Source organism: Gavia stellata, chromosome 7 (assembly GCF_030936135.1).
Source record: "Gavia stellata isolate bGavSte3 chromosome 7, bGavSte3.hap2, whole genome shotgun sequence".
In the NCBI taxonomy this organism is placed as follows: domain Eukaryota; kingdom Metazoa; phylum Chordata; class Aves; order Gaviiformes; family Gaviidae; genus Gavia; species Gavia stellata.
The window spans coordinates 42,087,616-42,104,148 of NC_082600.1; the positions used below are offsets into that span (position 1 = coordinate 42,087,616).

At 39.4% G+C, this 16,533-nt stretch overlaps 1 protein-coding gene across 1 annotated transcript in view; it reads left to right on the top strand.

The window, feature by feature from the left end:
* Positions 1 to 14,902, top strand: part of LOC104257326 (cytosolic phospholipase A2 epsilon) — a 32,386-nt gene extending 17,484 nt beyond the window's left edge. The window contains exons 7-21 of the mRNA XM_059819698.1: positions 286 to 328; positions 933 to 996; positions 2,344 to 2,486; positions 2,637 to 2,726; positions 3,445 to 3,482; positions 5,154 to 5,289; positions 7,003 to 7,139; positions 8,228 to 8,450; positions 9,380 to 9,494; positions 10,267 to 10,404; positions 10,680 to 10,787; positions 11,606 to 11,797; positions 12,273 to 12,442; positions 13,456 to 13,642; positions 14,520 to 14,902. Coding sequence (XP_059675681.1) covers positions 286 to 328; positions 933 to 996; positions 2,344 to 2,486; positions 2,637 to 2,726; positions 3,445 to 3,482; positions 5,154 to 5,289; positions 7,003 to 7,139; positions 8,228 to 8,450; positions 9,380 to 9,494; positions 10,267 to 10,404; positions 10,680 to 10,787; positions 11,606 to 11,797; positions 12,273 to 12,442; positions 13,456 to 13,642; positions 14,520 to 14,728 — 1,993 coding nt within the window. The 3' untranslated portion in view covers positions 14,729 to 14,902. The remainder of the gene's footprint in view (positions 1 to 285; positions 329 to 932; positions 997 to 2,343; positions 2,487 to 2,636; positions 2,727 to 3,444; positions 3,483 to 5,153; positions 5,290 to 7,002; positions 7,140 to 8,227; positions 8,451 to 9,379; positions 9,495 to 10,266; positions 10,405 to 10,679; positions 10,788 to 11,605; positions 11,798 to 12,272; positions 12,443 to 13,455; positions 13,643 to 14,519) is intronic.
* The last annotated feature ends 1,631 nt before the right edge of the window (positions 14,903 to 16,533 follow it).

Consider the following 16,533-nt stretch of genomic DNA (forward strand, 5'->3'; position numbering starts at 1 on the left):
CACATATCAGAATTCATTACATGGTTTATTGAAGCAAGTATGAAAAAGGACAGGAGTAAAAGCCCAGCTTCATATTCTATCATGGGTGGATGGAAAAACTTTCAACTCAGTTTGTCATCTAGAACTACGCTTGATAAAATATTTAAAGTATTTTTGAGTGAGAATATTGAAGTCAGAAACGCCAAAGTTGTTGGGGGGGAAACGGGTAATATGTCAACTCATAGACTTAAATATTTATCTGAGTTGTCCCACCCATGACATTATATTTCCCATTTTATTTTTCAGTCTGGACTTTCCTGATGGCATCATTACTAATGGAGTACTAGTGGTAATGTATATTTCTTACAGTCTTTCCTGTGCCTGCATAACAAGTGTTCATATTTTTAACTCTGGAAACTTTGAGCTGTGTCCCAAAGCCAGTGCTATCAGCCACACTGTCCTACTGAGAAAAAGAATCTGTTGTTGGCACTAAGGTCACTGTTTTCCCACCACTGCAGTGCGGTGCCGCCTTCTGCAAAAGCATGCCGTGAGGCTGCTGTCAGCATGCATGTACCACCTACTTTCTTCTATAAACTTGAATTTCCTACCCATTATTCCCACGTTACACCCAGAACTATTAGGTGCTAATGAAGAAAGTGACAAAACGCACATAAGAAGCGTCTCATAACTCAATACGCCCATTATTTTGAATAGGTCACATCTTTACTTAACTGTCTCTCCAAGTTCAGGCAGCTTATGAGTTGTTCCTCTTTACTTTCAAGCTTAGAAAAAAATACCATGTCACTATTGCCCTCATGTTATCTGAAGACATAGTAATAGATAATAATTGTGTTGCTCATTGATCAACTAGAGGGGTTGGTTGAGAACAGTATGAATCACTTGCAATTACATTTACACTTCTCTCAATTGCCAATTATTTTCTCTGGTTACAGGCACGCGAGGTTTCCTGTTTGGAGGTTAGAGTGGATACGGGGAAGCTGAAGCAGCAATCCACAAGTGAGGTTATTGCTTCATTAACCTATTGTTTTTGTGTTGTGATTCAGTCGTTATAACAAATGTTGAAAAATTAATAATCTGTTGCGCATGTTACTCTATCTGTGTCACATAATACTTAATTTCTCCATGCCCCACCTTGCAGAAAGATGGTATCTGTCAAAATTCAAGTAAGCCAAGTATTTAGTTCTGAGGCAAATCTTAAATTGATGCAAAAATAGAGCCATATATACTAGAATTAAAAACTTGGGGAAAATTGTATTAGTTCTCTTTGTTTATTGCTTGTTCAAAAGGAAAATTTTCAACTAAGTTGGATCTTCTTTCAAAATTATCTTATAATTAAATTAATATATTTAATTTGGGTTTGAGTATGTACAAAGTTTCTGCACATTCAGGGTTCTGAAAGATTTGTTTTTTTGGTCGCTTGAGCAAAAATAATAAACTTAAGCTCTTACATTTAAATGTAAAATTGTATCAAAGGAGTCTGCACAAAATGCAAACCACCACCAAACCAGGACTTTGCCTGCAAAATGTAGTTCTAATAAATATAGCAGGACTCTTCCCTAGTCTTTAAGTTCATTCAAATAAACAGTAGGTTGTGTAAAGCTGCTGATGGGGTAAATCTCAAAAAATTGTGGCTGTTTTGAGATAATTCATGAACGGAAATTTGACCTTTATGAATAAAATGGTAGCAATGGCTGAGTTGCATTATAGGAAGCTTCAGACTGGTAACATGGGGAGGAAAGGTTAGTGACCTAAAATTGTATGCCTCTTGGCCCTGATCTTGCAAGAGAACAGCATGTGGTCTCTCTGTAAAGGTAAAGGCTTTTCCATCGAAGGAACACAGCCTTTGGGTTGACAGGTTGTTTCAGTTTTGGTGACATGAGGGCACATGTCAAGTAGTCTGCTTGATTTTGGGGTTTGAATTATTTGACTATTGCAGCAGTCATAACATGCAATAAAATGTACATGATGAACCAGAACAGACCAACATCAAATAAATGACTCTTTTATACAATGTGGATAATCCAAAATACCTTTAAACTGACACGCTTTCAAATCTAAATCTTGGTTTTATTTATTTATGGAAAGCACCTGCCAAATAGCATACTACAGTATTTAAAAAAAAAAAAAAAAGTGATTTCTCTATATTAATGATTTATACAGATCCACCAGGATGTTTTCTATCAGTTTTCAATCTGTTTTGGCCACCCAAAGTCTACTTAATTATTGTGGTCTAAGGAAAATCAGACAAAAAGAGTGCAGAGTAGAAGCAGATTTTATTTATTAGTTTTATGTGTTTGCTTGGAATAGTTTAAATCCTCTTTGTTCCCTGCCTTTTATGTTTAGATCAGGAGCTTACATTTACAGTGAAAGGATCCCATGAAGGAAGCCAGAAGATTTTGCTGGACTCTGACCCCAGCCTTAGGATCATCGTATTCCACTGCGTCATAAATGACCAGACAAGACTGGATATCATATTACCAGAAGAGGTATGTTCCCCTTCTATATGTTATCATTAACCTCAATGAAATTAGAAGAAATTAATGTAACCAATGAACTGAACTACTCCTTTTAGTAGAAGTTCGAGAGATAACAGACCTTTCATGTGCTCATCCCTACCACTTTTTACATTGTTTCAGCTGGCAGATAAAAATGAAACAGAGAAATCAGAGGTTCTTTCTTTCCCTCTGAATTCACTCCCTTTGCAGAAGGAAATAATAATAGAAGAGGTGAGTGCTGTGAACCTTCTGAAATAGACTTTCAAAATGTGCTTAATATTGTCCTGCTAGAAATAAAGTTACCAAGTCAACAAAATCACTGTGTAAAATTGTATAGCGATTTATTGAAAATGTTAAAACAAATTAAGACTGTCATATTCACTTTTGAGGAAGCAGGTGTTAATAATTATAATGATATGAAAATGACTGCAAACCTGAATCCCAAAATTAGAGTTAAGTGGTTTCAAGGAACAAAAATGACCATCATATGCACATGCATTCCAAAATTTCTTTTTGGGTATTGGGTAATTCCAGAATGGCTAGTAATTTAAAGCAAAAAAAAAAAATCTAGAATACGAGCTTAATTCAGATCTTAACTTGTCTAAATATTGATATCGAGAATGCTTTTGTATGTATGTATTTTTTTTTTTAAGTAAGATAACTTGTCTCATCCTTGTTGTTCCTTCTAAGAGTGCACACTGTGAGCTGCTGTGGTGTAACATGCAAGCTCATGGTATACTAACTGCCCCAAACAGGTAGCCTTATTAGATAAGAATTTGATTCCAGAGCAGGGAGTGAAGCTTTCGTTAATTGTATCAAAATAATGCCCTTATCCATATGAATTATTATTTGAGAACCTCCTCTCTTACTGAATGAGCCTTGCCTGGGCTTGAAGGAAAGAAATGTTTTAAAATTTGGTGGTAATTAGCTTTATTTTCTGACTGTCTAGGATCATTCCTTTCACTTGTGCTTGACCGCAAGAAAATGGTAAGATAGCCTTTTTTTGTCCTATCATTCAGGACTACTGTAAAAGAGTTATCTAGGTTTTTTCCTATAATAGGTGGAGAGATGAACACATGCCTCGTGAGTGCTTTGTCCTGTACTCACGTGGTGCCTGAGGTAAGCGCGAGTCTGCTGCCATTACCGGATGATGCAGATCAATATGAGTTTATGAGCCTTGGTAGGTTTCTTCAGAGTAAATTAGCCTATTCTTAGACATGAGTAGAACTGCACTACTCACGTATTAATTTTGTTGCCCATTTATGCCGATAGTCAGATCTATGTCATGACTGAAATAAACTCTATTCCTCTTTCACTTTGCAAAGTCACCAAAACAAACATAGGGTAGCGTGGCTTCTGCCCCTTCTCCTGCTTCACTGAGCAGATTGGGAGCAGAGACCTGACCAGCTGCACCTCTGCCAGCCCACTCGCAGGGACAGAATTGCACCAGTGATAGGGAAAATTGAAGACACTGAGGTTTTATGGTACAGCGGAAAACTTCATAGGGTTCACAGCATCCTTACTATGGGGTGATATACAGAAGGGAATCAAGGTGGATTTTTCAGACCATGGAAGCAGTTTGTGTAGATGAAATTCAGAGCATAGGAAGAAGAGCTACCTGCTCAGTCTCAGCCCCTAACAAAATATATTGAAATGTAAATCTAGCAGACACAGATCTATAGAGACAGCGAGTGAGCAAGAGAAATTTTAATCTACCACTAAAAAAGTTGTTTGCTTTTGTAAGTTCAATCAGTTGACCTTATTCGGTTTTCAAAATTAAACTGTGATATACAAAATTTGCTGGAGAACAGAGGTTACTAACATTAACCCTTGAAACATTCATGTTTGTGAAATACTAGTGAAAGTAATGGTCAGGATAGAGTTTGCAGCCACCAGAGGGTGATGCGACCCAGAAGATTTGGTCAATATTGAGTCCTCTTCTCAGTATCAAGTGTATTTGTGTGGTGGAAGGCATAAAACGTTACTTACCATTTGATTGGGTTTGTACCTCTTTTTCTGCAAATTTTTTTACTTGTGTTTCACATTTCTGAGGGGAGAAAATTCAGTGTGGCTGCCCATGTGGAAAAAATGATGGATATTCTTATATATTTGCAGGATGAAGCTTGCAAATGCTTATCTAGAAATCTGTTCAGCGCACAGGTGAAAGGCTGGATTTCACGGGACAGAGGCTGAGCAGGGGGTGATGCTGCAGGACTTGCTCTGCAGTTCAAGCTCCATCACTCAGCTCATTAGGACCTTCACTTTAAATATTGTTAGTGAGCTGTCAAAACCTGAGAACAGGTGATGGTGGCATCACTTGAGTTTCCCGGAATGTCACGGTAACAAAAAGGAATGGATACAGAAAAAATTACTCCTGAAATTACCCCTTTTGGTGATCTTTCCCTGGCTTGCGTGTCTTGTCTTTGTGCCCGTGTTCACAAGAAGTCTAAAGTACCTTGGAAACTCCTTTTCATCCTCACTACTATTCTTTGCTGGCGGTAGAAATGCTACTTTTTCTTCTGTTCCTTGATCAATATGCAGACTTGGAAACAGCTTCTTTTACAGATGATTTGTGGAGTTTACTGACTACCTGCCCTACAGGTCTTGAAATCAGCTATAAATGACACGTGCATTGATTTGTCCCATTGTCTGTTCCAGCTCAGGAGACCTGGATGTGCGCTTGGGGTTTAGCCTGTGCACGGAAGAGCAGGACTTCCTGCGGAAAAGGAAGAAATATGTTGCTGCTGCTCTGAAAAAGATCCTTCATTTGGAGGAGGATCTGAAAGAGCATGAGGCAAGCCAATACAGTCCCTGCTAGCAACTCCTCCCCAGGGATGGGGGCCTGGCTCACAAATTGAAACCACAAATAAAAAAACTAGCTTAATTAATCCTGCTGTTCTGGGGCAGGCCTGGCCACCTAGGGCAAGAGACGAGCAAGAGAACTAGTAGCTGGTTCATACAGCAGAGCAGGGAAGGCAGGGTAATGCTTTTACAGCCCCAAGAACTTCTCAGAGGCTCCTCAATTCAACCCATTCCTGTTTGTTCTTGATATTGCTCATGGGTCTCAGGAGGACAATTTATAGTCAGGCTGGAAATGAGGAGTGAATCTTACAGCATCGTTGAGTTGTATAGATGAAATAGCTGATTAGAAGTGTAGCTTTATCACTGTAGCCCCTGCTCCTGCCTCCATAATTCAGTCATAACTGCTTATACCTAGCTGGGTTGTTGAAAATCAGAAAAGTACAAACATACCAACAGCAAGAATCCTCTTTAGCTGACAATTAAAAGAAATAGTGCTGTGGATAAGGTACAGATTTAAAAAAAATACAGTATTTTGGATTTCAGAGCAGAGAATAATATAGGAAATAAAGTTTTCAAGCAAGCTAGAAAGAACATTTTTACATTGCTGTCTAAGAGTTTCCTGACGCATAGGAAAGTGGTTGAGGTGGTAAGACCAAAATAGTAAGACCAAAGCTGCTTTTTGAAAAAGTCTAATTACTCTGGCTCTCTTATTCATGTATTTAACTTCAAAATTGTGGAAAAAATCCCCTCTACCTTGTTAGCTGACTTACATTTGAACTGAAAAAAAAAATTATCATTAGAATTTTAACTCATAATGAAAAGGTTAGAAAATGTAAAAAACAAAATATAACTTTTTGAAATTATTGTAATTTTGGTTAAGATGATCAGATTTTTCCTCATTATTATTTTATAAAATTTCCTAGATTTTATGTGCTTATCAAGTTTAGGGGAGGAAGAACATCTATTTTGGGTTTTTTTAATTTATTTAATAGAATGGGAGAAATATTTTCTTCAAGCTCTATTCATTGACTCTAGAACAGCAGATCGCTTGATGAAATTAGAAGCTAATACTTAAAAGGTATAGACGTTTTCCATAGGGCATGTAGGCATCCACACAACTCAAGATACTAACGGAAGCAAAGGGTGTACTTCATCAGGAAAAGATTAAGAGAAGAATAGTCTGTCTCTTCAATTACCCTTGGACCTTGGAGGTGGGGAAGCCTTATCGATGATTGTGCTTCAGGACATAAAGTAATTAGTGGCCTGAGGCCAGGAAGGCTTCGGCTATTGTGTGGTCTGGCTGATTACAGGGTGCTGTGCGTTTTTCTGAGACACTGGTCATTGTTAGAGGCAGAATCACAGATCCCTAATCTGCTCTGGCACGGTAAATCCTGTATTTTCTGTGACGGCTTCTAATAATACACTGTGAGAAGCATTCCAGGGTGATGAGGTTGATTTCCAATTATATACTAAGTAAACAGCTTCCCACCCACCCGATCTGAGTGGGTAAGATAAAAGCCTTCCCTCTCCCATCAGTCAGGTGGTGGCAACCGAAGCCTTTTGCAACAATCGCATCCTTTCTGCACGAAGTAACATCACTGCTTATATCAATGCCTGTAACCTGCTATCTGATTCCTGCAGTAAGGATTGCTTGTCTCTAACACATGCATGGCTTTCTCTCCTTCTGCCTTGCTGTGTTGGACAGGTGCCGGTGGTGGCCATCACGACAACTGGAGGAGGGACGAGATCGCTGACAGCGATGTATGGCAGCCTGCTGGGTCTCCAGAAACTCAATCTGTTAGACTGCATTTCCTACATCGGTGGTTTATCGGGTACCACATGGTGAGAATGACCCAAACAAGGTTTATGTTTGCACTCTCTTTGCTTAATACTGTTGACTATTTGTACAGCACCATCAGCTTATATGGCACTTAGTAAATCAAAAGCATTTCCATTTCCCCGCAATCTCCTCTGTGTCCACCTAGAGCAAAGAAACAAAACATACTGAATAAGAGAACAGTTGCCACGTTCATCAGCTGCTTTTATCACCACACTGACACAGTCTGTGCCTGATATTTTCATGTAAATACTCTATTACCTTTTCATATTTTATCAATTATACCTTAGACTGAATGCAACGAATTTGTCTTTAGACTGGAAATTGAAGAAAGATGGGAAGAAGAATTTATGCCTGCCATTTGCTGGTTATTCTCACTTCCATTTTGGATTTAGAGTGCATCTCCCTCTGGTAAAAGGTGTATTTGGGGCTAGTGGAATTAATAATCGCAGACAGTCCAACAAGTGATGCCAAGTTACTGACCTCGGAGAGAATGCAGCTATGATTGCTCATTGTAAAGTGCTCTTTTCTCCCAGTGGGCATATGGCAGATGATGTAATTTAAAATAACTTAGGTATTTAATCATGTGGGTTCTAGGTAGCTCCACTCCGCTACACCTGGTTGGAAGTGGAGACAGGTTTTTTTGCCTGTGTTATGACTTCAAGGAGACAAGTAAGAATGGTCTTACCAGGACATGCCCAAGACCCAAGAACTGCCCAGCTCTCTCGCTGGTAGGAGACAGTAGCAGATACTGGCAACAAATATGAGACTAGAGGAAACTGGTAGTGACTGCTCCCGCGTTCCAAGAAATGGATTTTCTGGGGAGTTGTGGAGTCTTTGTATTTAATAGCCTTGGGCAGATTTTTTTTCCCCCTTGAATTTCTCAGATCATTTTTGAGCCCACATAAACTTTTATCATCAAACCCAGGAAAGCGTGGAGGTTTTGTTTGCTCTTGAAATGAGAGTATTTCAGGTGTGTTTAATTTTCAGTTGTGAACCCTGTATGAATTGAGAAACAGGTTGCACAAAAGTTCTCTGAAGCCAAACCACAACATTAGTTCTCTCTCATTATTTTCTTCTGATGTTTCTTCAGGACAATGGCAAACTTATATGAAGATGCTAATTGGTCACAAAAATATCTGGAGGACGCAATCAAGGAAGCTCGCAAGCAAGTAACCAAATCCAAGATCTGCTGTTTTTCTTTGGACTGTCTTAAGTACTATTATAATGACCTGATGGAGAGGACTAAAGAAGGACATAACACTTCTTTCATAGACCTTTGGGGGCTTGTCATTGAATCCATGCTACATGATAAGGTATTACTCCTTTTTTCCAGAAACATGATGAACTTCTATAGCTATAAAGGAGATGAAAATAAAACCTGGGATGCCATTCAGTACTACAATACAAATAATTAGCTTGGTGGTTGATTAAATTCTGTATATTCAGATCCATTATGAAAACACTACTCTTGCTTTCAAGCGAGGTTCACCTTGAACATAAGGAGCCATGGCATTACAGTTAAAGGTGTTCTTTTTTCTTAAAGAAAGAAAATTCCTGAGAAAAAAGTATTTTGAAATGTAAACTAATCACTTTGGACATGGAATATTCTGACTAGAAGAGGCACTTAAAAATTTGAAATAATTTACTTCACTAACATAAGTTAATATATGCATTTATAAAGTGACTTAGTTATAGACCGCATATGGAGATGATTCAAATAGCGGGAAAGACCATTCTGTAAATATGTTATCAAGTTTTAAGAAAGGGTGATAGAAATTCAGTATTTTAAAAATAGTTTAACTTAAGTAGTTTCCTTCTGCTTTATGTTTATATAAGGAAGTTTTAAATTGTCATGTGCAATGGAATATATTCTTCCATATGAATATACTTGCAAAATATATTAAAATATGATAAAATCTGTTCCCTGAGATCCAGCCAAGGAAAGAAAGTACCTTATATTTCACCTAGCCACATATTTCTTCCTGGGAATGTTTCTTTTTCCTTGCTGAATCTACATTCAACCTCTCTGCATATCTCAAAATCCGACAGCCAATATAGGGTGTAGCTGCTGCTTACGGGATGCTTGCCAAGTTTGGAATATCCCATGGTAGATATTTCTGCACAATGCAGTGAGCTGAGAATGGGAAGGAGAACCTGGATAAAGCTTATAATTCATAGTATATTATTTCAAGTGCAGGTTGTTTTTCACTTCATTCCATTAACCTTTTTTAATCAAACCCAGAAAGATGAGCATAGACTCTCAGACCAACGGCAGGCTGTGGATAATGGTCAGAACCCGTTGCCCATCTATGTGGCTATCAACCTCAAGTCCAGCTATAGTGCTCAGGCATTCAGAGGTAATGGTGTTATGATCCAGATTTCTTAACAACTTTATAATTTAAGTAATCTGAACTAAGACTAAATGCATGTAATCTGCTTTAATAATACAACAGTCCTTTCTTTCTAATTGCAAAAAACCTTCTAAAATTTCACATAATAGTGACTAACGCTTAAAAATAAAAAATACAAACATGTTTAGTTTTTAGAATTTGAGTTCTCTGCATTCCCAAAAGCAAAAATATATTTACACCACAGAAGATGCCAAACTCAGAATTTATCCTGGTCACAAAAACCTTATAACGAAACGAATTCTTACAGTGGTTCCACACGTGGTCTTATTTTGGACAATTAAAGGGAAAACTTTGAATTTTTGGGTCTAGTGGCAGGAAAATTACTATTTTCTTTAGTACTGATTTTCACGCTGTTTGTTTAACATGTTGAGCTGAGTACATGACACCAGGTGAATGCTAAGCTCTCTGTCACTGATGCCCTTAAGTGAATAAGTTAAAACTGAGTAATACATGCTTTCGGGTAAGATTATCTGCACTTATCTGTGCTTATGGTTTCATTGAGTCCAGGACTTTTCTGCTGGAGATTGCTGTATCAAAAGATGTATATTCTCTCGAGGGCCATGTTACTGCTATAGCTGGTGAACAGCAGAGTATGAACTAGCCAGCATCTTTCTCAAGATTTGTTCCTGCTCTCTAGTGCTCTTCTGTTTAGCAATAGTTAACACATTATTGTGTTATTATTGTGTTATATTTCATGACCTGGCTGCTGTTGCTGTAGAGTGGCTGGAGTTCACTCCTTATGAAGTCGGTCTCCTGAAATATGGAGCGTCTATTCGTGCAGAACATTTTGGAAGTGAATTCTTTATGGGAAGGCTGGTGAAGAGGCTCTCAGAGACTCGGATCTGCTACATGCAAGGTGACTATTGCCTAGAGGGAAAGGTGGCCTACTCGAGAGGCAGCTGGTGCGAATTAGCACGTGGTCTGTGGTGGACAGCCCTGGGAAAACACCAGCAAACAGGTTGAACAGGTGTGAGTTTGCATTAACAAGACATACTTAGGAGGTATGCCCATGAAGATATCCATCCAGACAGAAAGGAAGTATCCAAGGGGAAGGACTGAAGGTATGCATCAATTAAAATTCTTCCAAGACTACTCCATCAATCAGTTTCTATCCTCTCTTTCACATTACAGGCATGTGGAGTAGTATATTTTCCATAGATGCGATGTATGTCTGGAATTTGGCTACTGACTCAGAGGACTTCTGGTGTAGATGGACCAGAGACAGAGTAAAAGATATTGGTGAGATGTTTTTGTGGTTTTTGCTTTCCATAGTCGGTATATATTGCTTATATTCTGTGCAGAGGTCTAATGCCTGAAGAGATGCTGTCGAAGTCAGGGAGAGAGAGATGAGGAAAGCAAAGCAGCGATGTCAGCTAAGAAATTCTTCTGCCTGATTTAGAAGAACTAAACTGTGCTTCTTTGGCAAAGCTGTGCCTTTTTCTAAAGGACATACAGACACAAAAACAGTCTCCAGCAGACATGTAAAAATAATGTTGTATTAAGCACACACGTTAAGATTGTTAAGTTAGGATATGGTCCTCCTTGGCCACTAATACTACCAGTAGAGAAAGCATCTCTTGTAGAGGGCTGTTCTCTCCGCTAAACTGCCCATGGAGAAAGCTTGCTCTTGCTGTTAATTGCACAGGGGACCTGGAGTGACTGGCCCCGTAACTTAGCTAATGTTTGCAGCTGGGTGATATTCACATGCTTTCTGAAGGTGTCCTGTTCGAAGGCCAGTGTTGTCCTCCTATATGTTTTGGGACTCATCTCTCCCCTGCACCACATGCCGCAGTAGAGGTGGGCTTCATTCGAGGAAGCCTGGAGAGGGAGGTGGTGCTTACTGCCTGGCAGCTTGCTGCCTGCAGGTAGCTGTCATTTAATTCACCGTCTAATGCTGAGGTTTATTTGGTAGCATAGACCTTAAGGGCTTATAACTATGATTTACCTTTGGGGTGGGGGATGGTGGCAGCTGTGTTTATTAGTTACCCTATTTTTTAAAATATTGATCAATTCAGAAAGCTGTCCTAAACTCCAAACTTCTTCTTTCCTTCTTGCAGAGGAAGAACCCTTTCTGTCCATGAATCCTTATGAGGTAGACACATGTCTATTCACTCCCTCGAGCGCTCTCTCTTCCACTCTGCGAGATGTCTTAACAGGACGCCCAACCATTGCACAGTATCCCAATTTTATCAGAGGCTTCCAGATGCATAGCAAGTACCTGGAGAGTGAAGGATTCTCTACCTGGAAAGGCACAGTAACACAGCATATTTTTCAGTAACATTTTGAGGAGGTTTAGGTTTGGGAATTCATTTAGGATTTCCAACGAGGAGGAAGAGACAAGACTGACTGACTTCTGAAATTCCACTTCTCCCTTCCACAAGTGGAAGAATGGAAGTCAGATTTGAACAGCATTTCTTTTTTTTTCGAGGGTTGAAGGGTGAAATTGAATTTGGTTGTCTGGGGAGTGTGTTCCAGTAGACAAGGTGAGCTCAGCCTGAGGAGACAGGAAGGATCTCCCCATTAGGGCCAAAGATGCTTGAGGTGTCCAGGAAGGAAAGAAAAAGCTGTAGTGTGTCACTTACTTCTGTAAATCAGTGCTGCTAGTGAGTCAAAGGAAGGCAGGGGAAATGGGGCAAAATTCTCCATTCTTCCCTCTTTAACTTTCTGCAGAGGAGCAGTCAATCTTGTTTTTATTTGTTGTAATGAGGAGTGTTCGTGTTTCAGACACAGTGATAGACTCCTTCCCAAATAAACTGATGGAAACAGCAGACGATGAGCTCTCCCTGGTTGATACTGGTTTTTTCATCAATACCAGCTACCCACCGCTTTTGAGATCGAAGAGGGAGGTGGATGTCATCTTGCATTTAAATTACAGTGGAGGGTCCCAGACACTGGTAAGAAAAGAGACTATATCTGACATCTTTTACCTTAATGGTCTTTTGGTCTCCAGTACTCGTCAGTTAAACCAACTAACTTCCCTGTACTGGAATGGGAATTAGGTGATTATGATATGATTCGTTATTTAGATGATTATTACGTGATTGATTTCTCGATAAATAAGAAGGACATCAGAAGACAGTGATGGATATAGGCATTTTAAAATCATCGAGGTCTTCACTGCAGTGGATCCAAGAGTTTTTGAAGAGCTGACTGAGGAGGGTTCTGGAGCTCTGATACTGATTTTGGTTATCCTTGAACTGAGCAAATTACAGAGGCAATAGAAAGTCCTGACAATATTTTAACACATTAAATGGGAAAACCTATGTGTTTCTGGGCCTGTTTATCTCATATCAGCCTTAGGGAAATGTACTGGCTGATGCTGGACTTGATTAATAATGAAAAATAATATAATTAGTCTTGCATACATAATGAGAATAATATAGAAATAAACATAGGCTTACAGTAAATATAGCTGTTAAAGTTTTTTTTCATGAGGTCATAAGGTATGTTGATAAATGTATTTGTTAATAGAGAGTCATTATCTAACAATCAAAAACCATGCAGAGGACAAAGATTGGGAAAGTGGTAAATAATGAAGAAGTCAAGACAATGACACAGAATAATCTGGACTGATCTGTTCCTTCTCCATGCTTGCAGTTTCTTTGCCTTCCCCTTCTGAACCTGTTTCACTGAAATTATACAATCAGTCCTCTGGCATTTGGCTCCATTTGCAAGCTCAAAGAAAGCGACTGTTTTCTTGTTTTGCCTAAAGCAATGCAGAAAATAACATAAGCTGCAATGTCTGGTGTGGTTATGGCTGTTTCCATCTGAAATATAACATCTTCCCAGAGGAAGATTCAAGCCTTGGAGTATTCATGTTAGCTGCTGGAGTTTAAAAAATCCAGGTCTCTGGATCTTTTTTGAGTTTTGATTCTTTGTATTAATTTTATTTTATTCTTTCATCCAGCCTCTGGATCAGATTGCAAAGTACATCTCGGGGCAAGGAATCCCATTTCCCAAAATTGAGATAAGTGAGGAAGACAGGGAAAACTTGAAGGAGTGCTATGTGTTTGAAGATGCTGACAGCCCACAAGCTCCAACAGTGCTCTTTTTCCCCCTTGTAAATGACACCTTCAAGAAATATAAAGCTCCTGGTGAGTCATCTGTGGCTAGCAATTTTAATAAAAAAGTCACTTGCCTAGTGTGTCCTCTCCATTTCATATCTAATGTCTCACTGTCATCTCTGACCTTCCTTCCAATGCCTGCACTCTCAGTCTCACCACCGACAAAAGTAACTGGTCTTTGTCAGTACGTCTGAACTGTGAGAACTCCAGAAGCTTTCCTAATACATTTGAGATTAAATTAGGCATTTAATCCACAGGATTTCCTAGAGATAGTACGAAGTTAAAACTCCCAAAATACATACAGCAAGGGTGGCAGGTCCTCAACACAAGCTGTTACACTCTGCAAACGTGCATTTGTGCATTTGCACTCGTCCTTGCAAACAAAGATGGAGGTGAAACCTTCTCGGGGTTTTGGTGGTAGCCCATTCACCTGGGTTTTGCTCACATATTTAAAAGTAATCTCCCAGACTGAGGACTGAGTGGACAGAGATCTTTGTTTTTAATATGAACTATGTCCTCTCTCTGAGTGCCATCATTTCTCCTGAACCTTCTGTGAGAGGGTTTTTATTTCATCCAGTACAAGAGTATCTTGTTTTCCTTTTGCTTGCACATGTCTAGTTTGGGTAACAAAGACTTTATGTTGTTCAAGCAGGGGTCTACAAGCGCTGCTGCTGATAATCAATGTTGTTCTCATTCCCAGTGGTTTGGGTTTACATCATTTTTGGACAGAGGCTTGATCCAAAGGCTGAAGAATATGGTGCTACTAGACTACTTTTATGTCTGTCTGGCAAATCATGTGTTTCCCTCCAAATCTTTCTTTTCTACCTATAATTACATAAATGACTGATATGAGCCACATATTGCAAGAAAACCTTATTGGTGCATCTCCTTGTGGTTTGTCCCTTAGGTGTGGAAAGGACTCCTGAAGAGATGGCTGAAGGCAAAGTTGATGTCTCCAGTATTCTCTCTCCATTTACGACAAGGGAGGTGTGTTTCAGTGAAGAGAATTTTGACAAACTGGTGAACCTGACTGATTACAATGTCCTAAATAACGAGAAGTTGATAATTCGGGCCTTGCGCTTGGCAGTGGCACGGAGGAAGCAGCGGAATTATTAGCCAACACCTGCTAGCTTTAACCTTCCACGTGGTATTTCTTGGGTTGTCTGTTACCTGATGAGATTAAGAAGTTTGATGCTTGGCAGTGTTACTTGCAGTAGAAATCGCATCATCTTGAGGACGTGCTGGACTCCAATTCATCCTATTTATGTGACTGTTCAGAAGAACAGATTGGAATTTATCAGTGATATAATCCAAAACAAACTTCAAAACAGCAAACTTGCGTTTAGTTTTGTTACCTTGTTACTTTACCAATCGATATATATATTCCACATAAATTAATATAATGTTGTGTAAGATAATAATGAAATATGTAGCACATTAAAATGTGAATCAAACTAGTATTTATATGTTCCTTTTCTGTTTGGCAGAACAGTAATCCTTTGAACTGGAATTTCTCTGGTAAATAGCTAAGCCATTGTATTGGTGTTGCTTATCTTAATTATTGACAGACTGAAGGCTGTCATCTGATTTGATTGTCTGTCCACTATGAGGTTTTTATTTAACTGGCTTTCTTCACTAATCTTTGAAAATATGTTTTTTAAGTTACTATCAGTGTTGTAAAAATCTATACGGTTTCCACTATCAATAAAAAATACCCCTGAATTAGGTCATCTTTGTTTCACATGGTCTGAGCTGCTATTCACAGAACCATCTATATTCAGCCTAAGTAGTAGTCATGTTGCCCAACTTTCCTTTAATTTTCTCTTGGAATTGCTGCTGACTGTCCTGTTTCACTCATCTTCACCTGCCTTGACTGTTCCTTGAATGATTACCTTGCAATTTCTCCCAGTGTTTCGTAAGATGGGAAGTGGCTGCTTGCTGTTTGCATAGAGTATGGCAATGCAAGGCGGCATTTTCAGCTCCCTTCCAGCCATATTTTTTGCAACTGCTCAACACTTTCCTGCAAATGGTCTTTTTGCAGGGGTTGTCCTGAGAGAGTGGTTCCTCCTCATCAAAAATCCTAGAGGTCTTCTGGGGGAAGGTATCTGCCAAAGACTCTCTTCTCGCAGCTCTGCAACAGGCAGATCACAAGCTTGGTCTTTCACAATAGCAGCCCTGCGCTGCGGAGCTGTGATGCACGAAGAGGCTGGTCACAGCAGCTCAGAAAATACTTGGGACTTTCTTCGTTTTGATAATAAAAGGCTCCTACTGTTGTGATAAACTTCAGACTGAGTCACCAGGGCAGAATTGGTGTTGAGATCAGAGTCTTGATTATGCTCAGAAGTGACAAATTTATTCACATGGAGCAAAGTTCTAGGAAATGGATGGGAGAAAAAGATTTCTCTCCTATGGAAAAAACCGCTGGTGGTGCATCTGAGAGCAATTTGGGTGGTGGAAGAGGAGGAGTGGGCCATGTTTTTCACCTATGAGCATATTCATTGTGTTCATGCACCTGAAACACTTGAAAGGGCATGGTATAACCCTGTTTCCAGGTACAGTATTGCATGTTTAAATCTAGATGATTAGCCCTCCATGTGTGAGGCAGCTGTAATTGTGGTTCAGCTCCAGAACAGTAGGATATCAGCTTAGGGGATCCCTCTGGGTCTTTTCCAGAGATATCTTTGCATTTACTCCTGTGGTTTCTAGACCTTTTTGCTGGAAATGAAACAGAGCAGGATAGAAGCTGTTTCAGTCTGTTTTACAGGGGAAACTTAATCATCAACAGGATGGAAAAAAGCCAGATAGGTGCATGACATAGCCTGAGCCCAATTAACCCTGCTTTTCATCAGGGCTAATTAGCCCATCTTCTAACTATGACTAATTACTGTACTGACGTAGCTGTGCTGCATCCCAAGTCAGCA